Raw genomic sequence first — 18,733 nt, forward strand, 5'->3', positions numbered from 1 at the left:
CTAGATAACTGTTCTTAATATCGTATATATACGTAATGAAATACCGCAACAAGTGCACGATGGCGGAATCTGCTTCAAGACGTTCGGTTCTCCGCAACGTGTAATCATTGCGTGACCTCTCAGATAACCCGTTAACAAATTGGTGTAAAAAGTAATAACAAACGTCATTATTTAATCAAATATCCTGCGAATGCGTCAACACACCTTTCATCAAGTTGTTAAAAATAACTGACTTGAAATTAATACATTTAATATCAGCGATGATCTTTTTCATAAATTCTGCTCACGTAACTACATTGTGGCTTTACGAGCATTGAAAGGAACAACAATGACAACTCGTGCATTTAAACATTTCTGTGATGTTTAAAATATTTTCGAAACCGGAAACAGAAATTTAGCACCCACTATTAAACGACAGCTAAAAGGAGCAGAACTGATAGTTATAATATTTAAATCTGATTGTTATGTCGAAAAGAGGGATGGGCGCCATGAGTAACCGTTGATAGGTGAGTTGATTGAATGGCGTCATCAGCACCAATCGCTATCTGATAAGCGAACAGGTGACGATGGCAGGCAACGATGTTATTGTGTCTATCAGCGCACTGCACGCCTCGATGACTCCCGTTTTTCACAATACCAGCGCGTTGAACAGTTGCATTTCAACAGTATCGTTATATATATATACACTTTCGGCCGAGGTCGCCGTCAGTAATTAGCAGGTTGACGTTATCTTCACAGCTCGTTACGTTGTCAAGTCTAAAGTTCGCAGTTTGTACCAAATACGGGTATTTCTCATCGACCCAGCCAGAGTGAGGAGCTTATTGATAACATTGCTGCCTTGAATACGCATCAACCCGAGTCACGATGCGTGAGCTTTTAGGGGTTTCCATATTGGTTTTACAACTGATGTGGTGTTATGGCGAGGATTTCACTTTGCTCCTTCTTCTAGAGGATTCCGCGGAACCATCCGAAGGTGCTTACAATTCTCAGAAAATCAGACCGGGTATAGACATCGCTGTCGAGAAAGTCAACATTGACACGAGGCTATTGCCGGGGGATAGTATTGAAGTCACATGGGCTGACTCAGCGTGCAATCGCATAGACTCCGTCATCGCCGTCATGGAAGAATACGGAAACGTGGACATTCATGGGTTCCTAGGCCCTGCTTGCTGGAACCCGATGGAAATCATCGGCGTCATGGCAGCCCAGTGGAACCTACCAGTTATTTCGGGGGCAAGTGAGGACCCGGACCTCAGCAACAAAGACATGTTCAAAACACTCACGCGGACGTACGCACCACTCGATAAACTTGCGATCGGGTTTTCGGCAATGATCGAAGACTTTGACATACAGCTGTTTGGATTGATCTACGATGACGTAACGCCAGACCCATTTATACTGGCATTTGCCGTGTATTACGCTATAGAGTATGACACTAACGGTACGTTCTCAAGTGATCCCAGAGGAATACAGGGATACAATCCAGGCAAACTTGAAGACGACACACTATTGAACATTGTAAGCGAGGTGTCCCTAGTGTCCCGCAGTAAGTATTACAGGTTTTCAACTATTTTCACTTTGATCGCGGCACAACTGCAATGGAAGGTACCACTCGCCTGTCACCGCGGCGTGTAAATAAAGACACAGTTTACACAAGCGTTGACGTATTTAACCCTCGGAGCCCCTACCGAATACGGTGCTGGGCGTGTAACTCAACAACCGCCCTGCAACCCAAGCACGAGTGTATAATGGTCGTATAACATTTATTTTAGTCTCATTTGCGGTTTTTTTTGCTATATTATATGGGAATATTCGAAACTTTGTGAACATTCGTTCGTGTCGCTCGAATCCGAGCCCCTATCGGACACTGTGCAGGGTGCAGATCGACAACAACCGCCCTGCAATCCAAGCACTAGTTTATAATGGTCGTATAACATTTATTTTAGTCTCATTTGCGTTTTTTTTTTGCAATATATAGAAATATTTTTCGAAACTTCGTGAACATTCGTTCGTTTCGCTCGAATTAAGGCCTAATAACATACACGTAACCATGCCGGATATTTACCGTCTGTTACAGTATTAGGTGCAATCGTTTGTAATTCGTAAACACGAAAGCTGAATTGAAAATGAGAACGAATGCATTTACTAGTATTTGAATGGACTCGAATTCTGACATTAACTTTAGATTGTCCAGCCAAATTGATCATGACTTCAATTTACGACAATTTCAAATCTCATTGTAGTTTATTTTTGTCCTTTATTACTATTTATATTTGCACAGAGTAACCAATATATTGGTCTGTCGTGAAGTTTCAATTATACTAGGCTTTCGCTATTTTACGTATATTAGTAATACCGATTCGCGAATTGAAATCCTACCCGGGATAAACCCCAAAATGAGTGACCATAGCTCTGAAAGAAATAACCATACTAACAAAAAATATACGAGCTGTAAAAAGTGGGGGCCAACAGCCAAGAATCGACTCTTTCCTGTGTTAATTAAACACATTGGCCTTGATTTTTTTGACTAATGGTTGCGACTTTAGGGAACCGCAGTCAACGTCTTCAGATGTTTGTCAACCGGTCCTTGTTGATGTCGGGAGAGCGCAGTAACTAGCTATGATGTCATTATGGGAATAAGAACGTGCTCTTAACAGTACCGTCAACTAAAACACAGAACAAGATTTAGTGACCAACTGCACTTACTACACCAACCTTCAACCCTTGCCATTTGAACACAAACAGGGGAAACTGAGGTGGCAAATCATGTCGGAAACTGTCACCTCGCATAAACATGGCCATACATAATGTGTATATAATAGCAATACAGTCTATGCAAATACGCACATAACAGAGTTACCCACAAGGCTAATTTATTACAGGGACGTTTACTAAAATAATTATTTTATCTTTTACTATCAGTCTCTTATTTATAGTTTTATCCTTTTTTATATAAAATATATATACATTGCTAAATCACATTACCGTAACAAAGACGTAGTATATGATCACATACTACTAAGAATCGTTCTGCAAGCATCGATGTAGTTTATAATGTGTGATTTTCAATAGCGAGATGTCCATTAGAACGCCGCGGGGTAATTATGTCAGCGCCCCTGATTCTTATTAATGGAAATTAATGGACTTCTGTATTTCCCATAATGTCCTTGGAGGCGACTCTCCAAATGAACCTCACTGCATATTCCCGATTCTGATTTATTCAATGTTAAGTCGGCGTCGGGACTGTGCTCGTTATAGTTTGTAGTCTGAGAACGCATTGCACTCTTATGTTCAGTGTTCTTGCGCATCGAGCATGATAAGCCAGGGGTGATGGACAGACTACGGATACATAACGGTGTTAGTGAAGAAACGTTGATCATAGCGCGAAGAACGTGTTGACACGTATCTGTACTAATCAACTGCGGTGGGAGGGGAGGGGAGGAGAGGGGAGGGGACTTACAAAAAGAGGAGAAAATATAAGCGATTTTCAATACTGTCGAAACCTATCAGGCTTGTTATCAACATGCATTTTTGCAACTTCTTGTGGGTGGCTGAGCGACCTGAAAGATTGATTTAGAATATACACACCCGAGAGAAGATTAATGAAATGGCGATACAATCTTAGAGCAATACTAACTTTATACTGCGCCTTGATTTGTATCTATTCGTAGGGCGGTGGGATTAAATGTCTTTCGGTCGCGTATTTGTAAATTACTTCCTCAGCTATTTTACCAATATTTTATTACTCGTATGGTTATGTTTATTAACCTCATTCTAACTCCCATAAACCATATTTACCGCGCACAGTCCAGTCAGCCTAAATGCCGTGTATTCCAGTTGAGTATTATTCTGATATTAATGCTTCATTTTGAAACAACGGAGGGCAAAATAGTATACGCATCTCCAGACGCTCAACGTATAATATAAAACGGACACACTATTCTCTCCACAGTTGTACCATGTTTCATACTGAATTAGATGTTATCACTTTGACGTAGTATTTTTTCGTTACGTGATTGAGCCAGTAAGAAAGAAAAGACCATTCCAAGTGTATGTATCTTTATCTGTTTTCGGATTAGGGAAATCGGCACTGTACAGTACATGATCCTCTCCGGTGATAATGCATATTATGTGAAAGCATTTACGTGCAGAGAAATAACAACCCAGGCATGGTGTGACCCAAATCTGCGTATCAATCAGCCTATCACATCCGTGGTAAGCAATGTAATTCAGCGTGTTTCCATTAAATGTAAACTGAAAATATGACTAGATGATTACCCAGGAGACATCATTATGGCTGAATGAGAAATTTAACCTTAACATAGTAGACGACCACGCCAACCTCGGAATTGCATAGCGCTTATGCAGTAATCCACGCACACACTTTGCAGTGAGTGTATGCAGGTATATGCTGTCCATGTACATTTGCTAATTTAAATATTTAATAACAATAATATTATCTTGATTGCAGTAATTAACTGTTTAAAGTATGTTACCAATATAGCTGTGTATCGCAAGGCACGACAAATCGCAATTATCATATGCGCAAATACGATTTGTTATTGTGCTTCCATTGTTTTTCGCAGCGGTAATAATCTGTGATCATCATCATCGTGACGCAAAACGATTTTAACCATGATGTTATTTTGTGATCCGCTTTTATAAACAATACCAACGGCACACTGAGTGGAAATTTTGTAAAGAAACCGTGACTCACGATCATTATTACTCTAAACTAACGAAATCATTTTAGAATTCATTTTTGTTTTCCCTAATTTGAAATAAACAAAAAAAAGTTACTTATACCTACCTTTACTTTGAAACGTGTTACGGATTGTTTTCGGTCGATTTCATTTTTTATTGTGTATATTTAAAAAATGTGTATTTTCAAAATTAATCGCAAATTACCACACATATTCAAATTTACATACTAAATGGCAGAAAAAATTAACATTGGCGTAAAGTTACCCAAACTTCGAGGTCAAATTTCTCGGCAATAACAAAAAAAGAAACAGAAAAACCAAATAGTAACTTTTGGCCCACACTCAAGGTGAGTAGAATGAAATATGTTGTTACTCCAAGATTTGTAGGAGGAGATACATACGTTTTTTTGCTGGTGCCGTGACAATGGTAGGTCAGGAAGTTTGTCGGATTTTATAACCTAACTATGATGACCAGCCTGCCAAGTTTGAACGAAATCGGTCCAGCCAAAACACATCACAGAAGAGTTAATCACGAAGACGATACACGCGGACAGACGCACACACACAGTCATAACGGAGCGTTTCGCTAATAAATTTCTCGCGCTTTGCCATGCACTGGAAAATCGTACCCTTTTTCTCACTAGTACCACACAGCATCTCTAGTACTATCCGCGATTTAGTCCTCATAGTGGAATTCAATACGACTACGGTTTCATGGCATTTACGATAATTTGAAAACAATATTAGCACCGTTTTTCGCAATTACCAAAAACAACACCTCTGGTACTATCCGCAAATTAGCGAATTCATCATAATGGGTGGCCCGAAGAAATATAAGTCTAAATAAATTCAATTTGCAGTATGTTTTCCCTTCACAGAAATATGTTAATGGATTAGACGCATTAAGGAGATGTCATAGTCACGGGTTGGCGAAACTAATAAAAAAAAAAAAAACAAGCAATTAAAAAATACTTAATTGAATAATTTGGTTATATCACGTTTGAAATAAAAATACATTTATACTGATTCTATTGCTGAATTCATTACGATGACCGACCGACGATTCGCCGTAAGTGCGTAATGTTAAAAAAATGGATAATCCTAACGATCGAATCGTAATTTTCTTGCGCCCATACGGTATAGTGTATAATGACGGGTAGGGCATTTAGTATTGTTGACGCGGCATGCAATATATAATCAACCATATGTCTCGTACAATTTCCGCTCTTGGTCAACAATACTGCATATTTAAATAATTATCAGTTGGTATACCCGTGCCTTGCATTATCCAGACTCGACACGGTATAAAAACCCCGGTAAGCTAGCCAATCACTCACTGTGCTTACCTCTTCCGGCCCTGCGTGTCTATATTTGGACAACCGTATTACATAGTTGTATCAAAGCGCGCACTTCCGTGCAGGTTTTTGCTGGTTACCGGTACCTGGCGTTGTTACAGTAGAGATTTGTGTATAGTGTTGGCAGTGAAAAATATAGGTCCACATATTTTTCAATTTGCTGTCTGTTCACAGAAATACGTTTATGCGCTAGACGCATTAATAAGGTGATTGCAGGGTCACAGGTTAGCGAAATTAATTAACAAAACACTCGAGCGACATAAATAACATATTTAATTGATATTTAAAACGAACCCAAATGCGGCCTTAATTTAAAGTTGTGTATATTCTAAACTGTATTCGAAATAATATTGCAGTGGTTAATTTTTTTTAATTATAACTGTAGCTTGGATAGGCATTTGAAGTGCTTGCAATTAAACACCATGGAGGCCATTCATTAAGGGGAATAAATAACGAACGAAAAACCTGGTTATTGGGCATGGCCTAACATGAAAGGCCTAGGGTTTGAACGATGAGACATGTTGGCGACCGACAAAGGTGTTTAAATTCTTCCTCCACACTCAGTTTACTCAGGGTTACCATTAACCGTCGTTTATATTTTGGAAATTGCGAATCGCCAGTTTTTAGGGAAAAAAATCGTCGTTTTTTCGTTGCAACTAGTGCTACAGATCGCATTAACATTGCGATAATTCACTTCCGCATTGCGTTAAAAATCATCGTCAATAATCGGAACATTTCATCATTACGACGCATCATTTTGATTGGTTAATGAAAGACATGACCTGTTATGTCAAAGGAAGTTGTTCCAGGTCAAATCGTGCTGAAAAACCTCTTGGTGGAAAATTGCTTTGCGTTGAGAGTTTGCGTACGATCGAAAACATACCAAAACGAAGATAATGATAAATGCCTTCGTCCACTGTTTCCTCACAGACCCTACCCATTATTACACCGTAAATTCAGACGGTATGTAAATCGTATTGTAATAAAATGTGTGTGTTTTATGAACATGTTTGTTTCTTCATTGTAAGTGTCGCATTTTTTTTTCAAAAATAAGTATTATTTTCCCGAGCCCGGCGTGGTAAACGAATAATTGTTTGGATAATTTTTCGTTGTTTGCAAGATGGTTACAGTGTTTAACCCCAAAACAAAATCATTTTTTCTGAGTTGGTCCTCGAGTACAAGTTCATCCCTTACTTTTCCCTTACGTGTTCATGCCTCCGGGCTTATGATCAGGGAAGTACGGTATACTGTGAAGATTCAGATCAATCTAGTGTGAGTGATGAGAGTATATCATCGACGATGCCCCTTGTTCGGATGATAGTTTTATTTCAAATTACACGGAAGCCTGTGAACAATCTGCTTGGTGTTCCTGTGACACTTGTCCCATGATTTGCCAGTGCAGCCCCGTGAATCCATGGACGAAAATGTTTCTACCACCACCCTACGAACTCAAGATTGCATACTCCAGCATCCATACTTTGAATAATGTGCACGCCGCACAGTGCAGTACTGGAAACAGCATTTATTAGACAGTTAGACAAAAAAAAATGCCTGTCTCGATCAATCGCACATTCATAATGTTTGTATGTTGATACGCTTGTGAATAACATTAACGTAAAAGTCAAAGCAACCTAGACTAGAAGTCAATTCACCAGTCCAGCCAGCTATGGCTGCCTAAGTTGCTTATATTTAATCAGATACTATTTCGTCATCATGCTTTGTTAGCTTACCTGTTTATACCTCATGAGGGCGTTTTTTTATGGCAAGATGGCGCAAGCGGAAGTCCTTCGCAGGTTTATGGTTTTTCATATTTAAATCATCATAACTCTGAAGATAATCATTTTTTTTATTTATTTTTTTTCAAATTTATAATCAATATACATAACTTGATAAATACAAACACCAAAATAGGCTCTATTTAGTTCCCCTTTAATGTGACGTATATTTGCCAGATAGTTCATCAACTAAGAAAAACACGACACAATATGGTGGGTGCTGTCGATGTATGTGTCATTTAAAGCGCTTTTCGATTGGCGCATCTAAATACCAAACAGTGCTATTTTTATTCAAAAAATATGTCATACATGTTTGATGATATTGTATGATAAAATTTTGAAATGTTCTCAAAAAGGTCATTTTTATCGTCAACCGGCACTGTGTGACCGTGTCAGTAATAAATATGACCATCAAAAGAAATGTACGTGTTTATTGACATCGAGCTTTTGTACCCTTTCCAGTAATAATCCTGTGCGGAACACCGGATCATGTGCGAGAAATGATGTTGCACGCATACGATCTTGGCCTCATCAACGGGGAGTACCTATTCTTCGACATGCAGCCGAACCAGGACGAAAATGTTGAAAATTTTCCATGGAAACGAAACGATGACCGAGATGACGATGCTCGCGTGGCATATCAGGCCCTGATGACCGTGACTATTAAAAGGCCGACGAGCGAGCAATTTGTCCAATTTTCGGAAGAGGTACGACTGCGGGCTCTGAGAGACTACAACTACAACTACACCGATGAAACCGTAAGTATAAATCGACGGTGACAGTCGTCGGCGATAGTATGCGTGTCACATACTTGCGCTGGACACGGGTGTGCTTCATGTATATTTCATATAGATATATTGGAGCAAGGCTGTAAATGGTATTGTTACTGTTAGATCAAATCACTGCGTGTTATTACATAACGTTAAAATGTGACGGCTAGAGTTGTTGCATTTATCTTGTAGGTATTTGATTCGTATACTTACGACACAATATCCGGTCGGCAAGAGAAAGTGGTTGTCTTTGAGAAATATGTTATGAGAATAGGTAATGAAACACCTAGCCTGGAATACAACATAAATAAATAATTGCCCAAAATAAGAAAAAAAAAATCGTCCAAGTATGAAAACACTGAACGCCGGAGATTGTCGTCGTTGTGATGATACGTATACGCGCACGGGATACAAGGAGTGAAGTGATCAAAACTGAGTAGTTATCTGAATTCACGTTTTTTTGTGTTATTGACAATAATAGTACTATAACGTTCATATGATCAAACACCGTAATGGAGCGCAGGTGATAATAATTTATAACAACTCCTTGATGCAGATTTCGAAACTCTGATTGTCGTTGAACGTTTCGCACATCATCACATTATACGTGAAGTGCACTTTCCCTTACCCAATCCCATCAGTAGAACATTCACAAGAACAAGGAAATCGATTCAGCCAATAAAGAAAGAACGAGTGTTCCGTTTCCTTGATCAATAATATGCATTAAAGCTCTCATCCAGCAGGGTACGACTGAGACACATGTACTGTATTGTTCAACAGCAATTTATTAGGTGTTCGCATAACAAATGTAACCAGCAATGCCGAGTTCGAATATGCAGAGTAATTTAATTAGGTAAAAGGAGATTGTTCACCATCCCCTTCCTCACCACGAAGTCGGGAATATTGATCGTGGTAGATCAGTGAAATGATTTAATTGAACATCGTTCCTCGCACGTAAACATAGTAAAAATACCATTTATTTCCAGCAGACGTCACAATGCACACATGTTTTACATTAAATGGTAATATCAATATAATGCATTGTGGAATTAGAGTTACTTTAGTAAAACACTTGGACGTGGCATCTTGGCTTGACCAAGATTTCGGGGGTATCACTTTCGCCAAGCAAATATTCATAAACTTGTCCTTGTACGTTCCTATCGCGAAGGTAATTGTCGATCTGTTTTTTTATACGTATGGTATTAATATACCAATTTGCCACAAGAATACACAAAATTCCTAATGTAGATTTATTAGTTGTACAAATACCACAGGGAACCATACTCAATCTAAGTCTGATTACACTGTGCAATATAATGGTAGTTTGCAAAATACACATATAAATTGAATACATAACTTGAATATCGAGTTGCAGGCACGTCAAGTTCTTCGTAATTGAAATAATCTGTAATATTATATTGCCTTTACATTGACACCCATGGCTTGGCAATAATACACTCACACGAGTAATGTAGATTGACTATTGGAAAATATCGCAAAAAAATATATATTACTGAACACAGTAATTGCTACCGATTATATTATAGGGCGGAATGTATAGGAAGGTGGCCAGCAGTGCGCAATTTGAAACACGACGCCAATTTTAATATCGCAATTAATAAATAGCGAAAGAAATTATTCAAAACCTGCCTCGACATTAACCCTACTTTCTAACCAATGGTGTCTGAGATTCCTAGTTGAAATTTGCCAGTAGCAGAATCATAAAATTATTTAATAAATAACTACTACACTTTCCGTGTTAGCCAAATGCAATAAGTAATTGCTAAAAGATGAAAACAACGTTTCAAATTACAATTACGATTTGGGCGTAATCGCTAATAATTATAGCTATTTTAGTGACTTATATTTCATTATTTCCACTTTTGAATCTCTTTCCGAACCATTATGTAAATGTGCTACAAACTCCCTTTATCTTAATATCTATAATATGATTCGACGTAAATTATAGCTCTGACGGATGCAATATTGGTGAATAAATCAGTATTTTTTTATCAAGTCTTTGTGATTCCCCTGTGTAACGCTGATACACCTATGGGTTCGTACAATATGGCATTAGTGTGGCTTACTGAAAAGTGCCTTAAGGTAACTGCTCAGATTATTTGTTAGTTCATAGCCTGTGACGAATAATAACAATATTATCAACCATATGTCTTTTGTGCTCTGTGCCTATTGTGATGTGTAAACAATCAAGGAATATTAATATTTATTATAATACTCATTTTGAAGTTTTTAATCTAAAGTCTGCAAACAGACCGGCTAATACTTGTTTCGCATTTTAAAATGCTCGTGGATCATTAAAATTAAACATAATACTACTTGTTCGAGAAAAGCTTAAAAGTATATTGTATGCGATTGTAATACTAAAAAACAGAGTTAATTTTTGGGGCTAATCGCTAACTTGTGTTAATGCACGCATTGTTGTCACACAGCTTTCACGCTACAATCGATTATAAGCCTTGAAAGACTTGGCAACGTTTACGTTTTTTTGTTTCTGTTGAGATGCACTATATCTATCTGTGGTAGGGTGACCCTGTCTGACTTGAACTTACATGACTGTTATGTTCGCACTACCGGGCTGTTTTTTTTTTGTTTTTTTTTTCGCGCGTTGAGGGGTATTTGCCATCCTGGCTGAATTAGCTAATGGGATATGTTAAAAATACGTTCAGTTTGATCGAAATATTATGGGCATGAATCGATTTTTATCGTGTACAGTGCCCGCTTTCCTTTCTAAGTTGTTAAAGTATGGCGATGAAACGACTCGTTTGTCAATCTAATTGAGTGACGTTATGTTATTTTGATTTTGTATCACGTACTAAATTAAATCACGAAACACCATCAGTTGTAATCAGTCTGTTGTATCGGAAATTCTTGAATCAATGTTTGTTTGCTCACTCGTTATGGATTCTGATTGTGTTTAAGACAATTTATAGTAGGTAACAATTCCAGCCTTGGTTGGATTAGCAATTAGATTATCAACTACATTACTGTAGCGATGTATCCGAAATAGTATGTCATCCCCTTCTGGGTGTGGAATAGTCCAGATGACACTAGTAATGCGAGAGTAAACCAGGGCAGCATGTCTAATACATCGCACGTAACTACCCCTAGTTGCGTGATGATTGGCCCACTGTGCTCACAGGTGTTCTAGAAGGTAATTTGTACTCGTCTGTACCTTGTTATGCAAATAGTATTGCTCAACAATGTGCTCAGTTCAGAGTGATTCCTGACCATCTCCAGTGCACTGCAGTGCGATTTACGGCAGCATTTTTTCCATTTCCGGAATAGAAAGTGTCACTATCTTAGAACCATACTTTTACCTTTGTCAAGCTTCCTGTGTGATAGTTCATGTGATATCTACACAAACCTACGCCTAGCAATGTTCTTATTTTGTCAGCTAATCTCTCTCTCTCTCTCTCTCTCTCTCTCTCTCTCTACTAACAATGTTTCAGCAATGAATTTGAATGAAATAAAATCTAAACACAACCACATAAAGGATCCTCCTACATTTTCGCAAACGCTAAGTGTATCACGTCTCTAAATTTACACAGACGCAAAATGCACGTGGTTGACAAATCCAATTCACACTTCACGCTTGAATTGTTCTTACGTATTCTATTGTGCAACCACGCACGTTGCTTTTACGCACATTAGTCAACACAAGTCACCACATCAACTGATCACTCAGTTATCCTAAATTGATGTGCTACTAGTATTACAAATACACACACCACATTGTATATTGAGTTTCACAGGTAGGTGAACAACTCCTTCCTTGTTCCACTGCTATATCAAACAGCCTCTAATAACCATGCTCGAAGCAAGTGACAGTGTTATATGTGTTATATATTTACTAGCTATATTAAGGAATTTATAACATATGTTTTACCACATGGATTCATTCTAAAACGTTTTACTGTAGTATGGCTAGTTGATTTTCAATTAATTTTAATAATGGTTGGCAAATGAACAGTACATGAATCGGTGATCCTGTGTATTGTGTTTCCTTCCGCACACCATTCGAACATGTTTTCTCAACTTTTACTGGTGTTTACAGTAGCATTATTAATTCGAAATTAAAGGGCGGTAGTCGTCGCGCTACGCATGTGCGACACTTGTGTTGATTAACATTGATTTTCCCACAATCCAATGCGCGCTTCAATTGCAATCTCAAGTATGAGGTTTGACCTGGGCGCGACTTGTGCTAATTACCGCCGGTGACTCCTATGATATCTTCCAATCACCTGAAAATCCTAGTTTGTACTCGTTGATCCGCGCAACAGTCAAAGTCGCCATCTTTGTTTATATGAGACCCATATATTACGCGCATGCGTGGCGCGACGACTACCGTTCTTTAATTACAAAACTAGAACGGCAGAGCATATTAAAACCAGTTTGCATATAAAAAATGGCAATCATGAATTCTCTATTTTCTGAATGTGTTTAATCTCATTTCCAATTTCACTACTTATATTAAACTAAAAACTGTATAATTGTGACTGCATGTTATGTGTACATCGGATAACCTCGCAATTATTCTGGCTGATACTGCTTCTGGTTAAGATTAATTGTTTCATAAACCAAATAACATTTGTTTTCACTGATCTATATGATAGGTCAATAATTTTGTTGGAGCCTTTCACGATGCAGTGCTTCTTTATGCTATTGCGTTGAACGAGACGCTTAACGAGGGCAGTGATCCTAAAGATGGCTACAACATCACTAGGAAGATGTGGAATAGGACATTTGAAGGTAAAAATAAAATTCCCTGTGCAGCTTTATTCGAGAATAAACGTGATTTCATGTGATTAAACGTGATTATTTATGTAGCTCAAGAATTGAGAATATATGTAGGTGCTAGGTACTACAATTAATTTGATGCAAAATGTATTGACAATGTTAATTGTTATCAAGCAAACCTGGTTGGTTTACAGAATTCCCATTTTATCAGTTATCCGGTCGCTTTTACCCTGATCTGAGTGTTGTACCTATTAAAATTCGAAAATTTACTTTTGCCACGAAGCATCGAAATGATCTGAACCATAATATTGTACTTACTATTGTTGTTGTTCAGGGCTTGATTAATTGCTTCTTGGTTGTTTGGTACATATTTGTCACTAATAAATGACAAAGATTTTCTAATGCCAGAAAATGGTTTCTCTGATTTGTGATATTTAAAGCCCTATCTGTTTCCGTTTTGACCCACTGTCTTCAAGACAAATAGTAAAACATTACATTCGCCAGTATATTCGCTTGTATATTCTGAGTGACATAAGTAGTAGAATTTATGTATGATTGGTAAATGCGTGATAATGAAGTAATTAAATAAATGATGTATAACATAATATGATGAAAGATGTAAGGCAAATTAAACACGTTGGAAAGGGTGAACACATTTTCCCAATCTTACTACGTCACCATATTCATCTAGTTCGTAATTCAACTGACACTTTATTTTTTATGGATATGAACCTTTAATTACGAAAAAAGGACAGAATATATGATTGGGGTAAATGTTACGGATGTTTGTCATTTACAAGTTAACAAGAATTACTGGCACTAATGGAGAAAACACTTGATTTATCTTGTTTCGATTTGCTGTCACTTTTAATGTTGAGTGAATATACATCAAGTGATAGTTAGCATATTGGCATCGACTCTATATACGTAGTGTAACCAGTATAGGGAAAGCAGTGCATGTCATTGAAGAAATCGCAACTCTGGAATTTCGAGGAAACAAAAATGGTAATTTCACACTCAGTTTCCAATAGTAGTTAATATCATTGTCGCAGATGCAGCACACCATAAGCATATACATATCACGTAATGGCAGAACCCAAGTGCATTTTATTCAATAGAGAATTTTAACAATATAGCCTTTTAACATAATCCATAATACTAGTAAATGTCATACACATAATGTATATAACCTGCAAAATTAACCTTATCTCCGTGGTTATAACTTGTATTCATTACTTTCTGAGAACACTTTTTGACAGTTACGTGTTTTGCGAAACGTGTTACTTATACATGCACTTTTTTTCAAAAGCAAACGATTGTGTCTTATCTTGTGCATCATCCCAGCTGCCCATTTATATTCAGAATAGTTGATTTCACGTCATCAAACGACAATCCCCATTTATTTCCTTTACATTTATGTTGAATAATAACTAAGGCTATCTCTTGGGTTTCGCATGATTACGTGTTTGCGTATGCTTTGCGTTTTTGTTTCTCACTAAACCATGTATGTGGTACTTCGATTTTGCAATCAGACTCTTGCTGTTTCTTGAAATCTTCCTAGCCAGACGGCGACGGATAACGATTAGGTAAAGAATGTATATGTTGTTGAATTAATGCTATCATAATCAATATAAATCACGGGTCACGACACGTCGGGTGTGTTAGCTATATACCCGGAAACAAATTGGAAAGCTTATTATAGACTGTAAAAGAAATCATTCATATACAAGATACTTCTAAAAAATAATGCTACTACAGTCATGTACTCGCTGTCTAATTTGGGCAATGGCCGAGATGTTCGTCTGTGCTCGCATTTGATTGAGAGACACGCCCTTTTTCCAGCAGTGTTGGAAAAATACGTTAATTGTACAATATGTTTGCTAGCACGGCAGATGACAAATGGAAATTTCACTACCCTTAGCTGTTAATAAGCAATGAAAAAAACATTTTTTTCAAGCAATTCATGCAATGAATCATGTTGCGACGACATGAAACGGTGTATCAATTTTCCACATGAGGGAACATAACGGAGTAAAATAATGAAACATGGATAAAATGATACACAATCATATGATATTTCTTGCCAGACATGATATTTATTGAAATACGCTGAGAGGGAAATTACGTGAACATACTCAAATTGATTTTATTTTGTGATAGAAAGACTGTGAGTATGAACTTTAACCAATATGTGCAACTCTGAGAAAGCAGTTGACGGGAATTTTGAATACACATTTTCGCTAAATTTGTAAAGTTTTCATAAATAAAATGATTGATGACAATTTTCAGCCGAATTGAAACACGGACTGATATAAGGCGGACACATACGGTAATTCAATTGCATAGAAATCGACATGAAATTGTCCTAAATGTCTGTGTCAATATCATGTAATAAGCTCTACCTTAGCTAATCATATAGTAATTTAAAGTAATTCAAATCTGTGTATACCTTGTGAATGTTTTAATTTAAGCAGATAATTGCATAATTTGGTCATTTTAGTTGCGCTACGCAAACACAACGATGCATGCAAAATAAAAACGCATTCACGTCACTACTTCAGCACCGATATATGCGAAGATTGAAACACCGAATATAAAAAAAAGTTAGGTTTGAATTTTTTCAATATTTATCATTTTATTGCTCTTCTGATTACAGGAATCACTGGCAACGTTTCAATCGATGCAAACGGAGACATAAATGCAGACTACTCAATACTTGACATGACAGATCCGGAAACTGGGAAATTTGAGGTAATATATTACATATTATTTACGTGGGCCGATTTTTTGTTTTATTAAAAAAGAGAATGTCTCGGGTTACTGGATGATGATTTGACTCTTGTCTGGTAAAGTCAATTTAAAAGAATAAGGATATTCGTTAAGGGAGTGCATACTAGGTATAGTAAATTAATGCAAGTCTGAATTCGAAACACGTATTTTTTAAGCGTGAATATGCAATACAAACATCGCGTAATTCCCATGATGATATATCGAAGCAGTGTGAATGAGACGAAAGTGTATACGTAAATTACATATAAATATACGGAATGTTATAGGTCAACGTGCACAATATGTGAAATGATTTGCATATAACTGATTTACAATGCTACTGTAGTAACGTACACACTGTATGTAATTTTTGCGAGGAATAATATGTCGTCTATGTTTGCTTTTGATGAAAGGACACGCTCGTTATCCACCAGAGTAGCGAGCGTACATGAAATATACATTAGGTGTGCTAACATTGCGGATGGAAAATACACAGCCCTAAGCTGTTAGTAAACATCAGAAGATTATTTATTGTATCATCTTTTTGCACTTAAAATAGTTTGGGCACTTTCCACCAGGGAAGTAATTTCGAAAGACATGAAAAAGACGAGAAATTAACGTTTAATGATTTGACAAACATGTTGGCATTCGGGTGATGGGGAAAACCCTTAATATCCGTTGCCGTGGCGAATGAGCTAAAAGTGGTAAATTATATAATGTAATGCTGCCGGAATAAAATAATTATATCAAAGATGCAATGTGCACGAAAATAAGTATTTGTTGATACTGTATGTTGTTTGAAACTGTACATTGATGGATACATTTGACGGTGATATTTCGATTAAAAATTATCATTCTCTAATACGCATGCGCATTGGTTCTTTCCATCCAACAAATACTGTCGCGTGTCTTTCGAACGCAACATGTTTAGTTTATGGGTAAATCATAATCCGATTTAGTCTACAGTATGGAGATTATAATATAAATTTACTTCCATATTGCATTTTAGGGCCATGCAATCATATTCCAGTGAGTTACTACTAGTAATTAAAAACTACATGAATGTAATGCAAGGATGCTGCTTACGTGACCTCAAATATTTACGCAAGATTGTACTTGCACTTTCTGAAAAAACGTATCCCACGTACGAATGCAACTCGCAGAAAAAAATACGCCCATTCCATAGCCCAAACCAAACATAGATTAAAATGTCGTCCTGGCATAAGCGACCATGAAAACGCATAATAAAAACGCAATGGCTCATGGGTAGACGTTTGTTTGTAAACAACGACACATGCGCAGTTGACGACTCGCCCGCTTTAAACAAGAGACATAAAACACACAACATGCTTAATTAAGATGTTTTATGGCACGTTCATTTGTGGATGAATAAATGATTATTTTAAGATATTCTGCTCTAGATGCCATGTGATATGTTAACGCGCGAGTTTGACCTGAGAGTCACGGGGTAACTCACGTGTTATCCCTGCTGATTTGTGCACCATATAAATCGTAACAACACATCCTTATCGGAATAAAATCGAATGAAATTTGAAACATTGTTAAAGAAAACGGTTTTTACAAATTTACGTGATAATTTTGTTTCGTTTTTATTCGCTACAGCCTGTCATCAATATAGAATACACTGGTGCTGTTGGCGTAGTCGAGAAGGTTGGAATAATTCACTGGCCTGGGGGAGCCTCTGGTCCACCAGATGATGTTCCAGCTTGCGGGTTTTTCAATGAGTACTGCCCTGTCGCAGGTATGGCGCGCTTCATGTCTGGAGGCAGATTTTGATTTATATACTCGTTTTTATTAAGGATAATGCATTTTATTGCTGGAAATAAAACATGGATGAATAACTTAATACGTAAATGAGCTTAAACGTGTCGGATAATTTATGTGTAAGGCAATGTGATTAAAATAATTGGCTAGTTGATTTTTATATTCTTTCTTATATTAATTTAAATTAATATTTTTTTAGACGGTAATGGCGATAGTTGATAATACTAATAAGAAGTACATGAAAAATAAAAATAAATTACAGTAAAATGTAAATAAAAAAATATGTCATTTTGTGTAGAAATGAAAATACAAAAACTGCCATGTAATTGATTTTTTTTTTTAGTTTTCATGCGGTATATTATTTAAATAATTCTTTTTTTTCTTTCAGATACCTTTCCAGTCGCCGGCATTGTTGGAATCGTCATTGCCTGTCTTCTTATCCTTGCTCTTATTGTGGTAGTTTTCCTGTACAGGTAAATGACAATTTGCTAATAACTCCAACATTTACTTTATTTTTGATTGGAATGATTTTTCGCTATTTTTGCAAAGGGAATGATTCAATGAAAATAAATTGTATACAAAACACCAAAAAAGGCTTTTCAGTGTGAAATTATTCCAGCTAAAAGAGTATTTTACAGTAGTTGTTCTTGTGTCATGCAATTCATTTAAACTGCATTACTATCACATATTGAGTTATGCTTTGTTGTAATTAAATTTAACGACAGATATGACATTTTACATTTGAGATTCTTGGTGAATAACACATCTCCGGCCCAAATTATATATAATTTATCTGACAATGTATGAAAGTTTTATTA

At 36.9% G+C, this 18,733-nt stretch overlaps 1 protein-coding gene across 1 annotated transcript in view; it reads left to right on the forward strand.

Moving 5' to 3' along the window:
* Window positions 1-864: 864 nt before the first annotated feature.
* Window positions 865-18,733, forward strand: part of LOC100372722 (atrial natriuretic peptide receptor 1-like) — a 32,279-nt gene continuing 14,410 nt past the window's right edge. The window contains exons 1-6 of the mRNA XM_085495014.1: window positions 865-1,546; window positions 8,296-8,591; window positions 13,238-13,373; window positions 16,018-16,112; window positions 17,754-17,892; window positions 18,304-18,388. Coding sequence (XP_085351140.1) covers window positions 865-1,546; window positions 8,296-8,591; window positions 13,238-13,373; window positions 16,018-16,112; window positions 17,754-17,892; window positions 18,304-18,388 — 1,433 coding nt within the window. The remainder of the gene's footprint in view (window positions 1,547-8,295; window positions 8,592-13,237; window positions 13,374-16,017; window positions 16,113-17,753; window positions 17,893-18,303; window positions 18,389-18,733) is intronic.

The sequence above is a fragment of the Saccoglossus kowalevskii genome, chromosome 21, assembly GCF_978046115.1.
Source record: "Saccoglossus kowalevskii chromosome 21, keSacKowa6.1, whole genome shotgun sequence".
NCBI classification, from domain to species: Eukaryota; Metazoa; Hemichordata; class Enteropneusta; family Harrimaniidae; genus Saccoglossus; species Saccoglossus kowalevskii.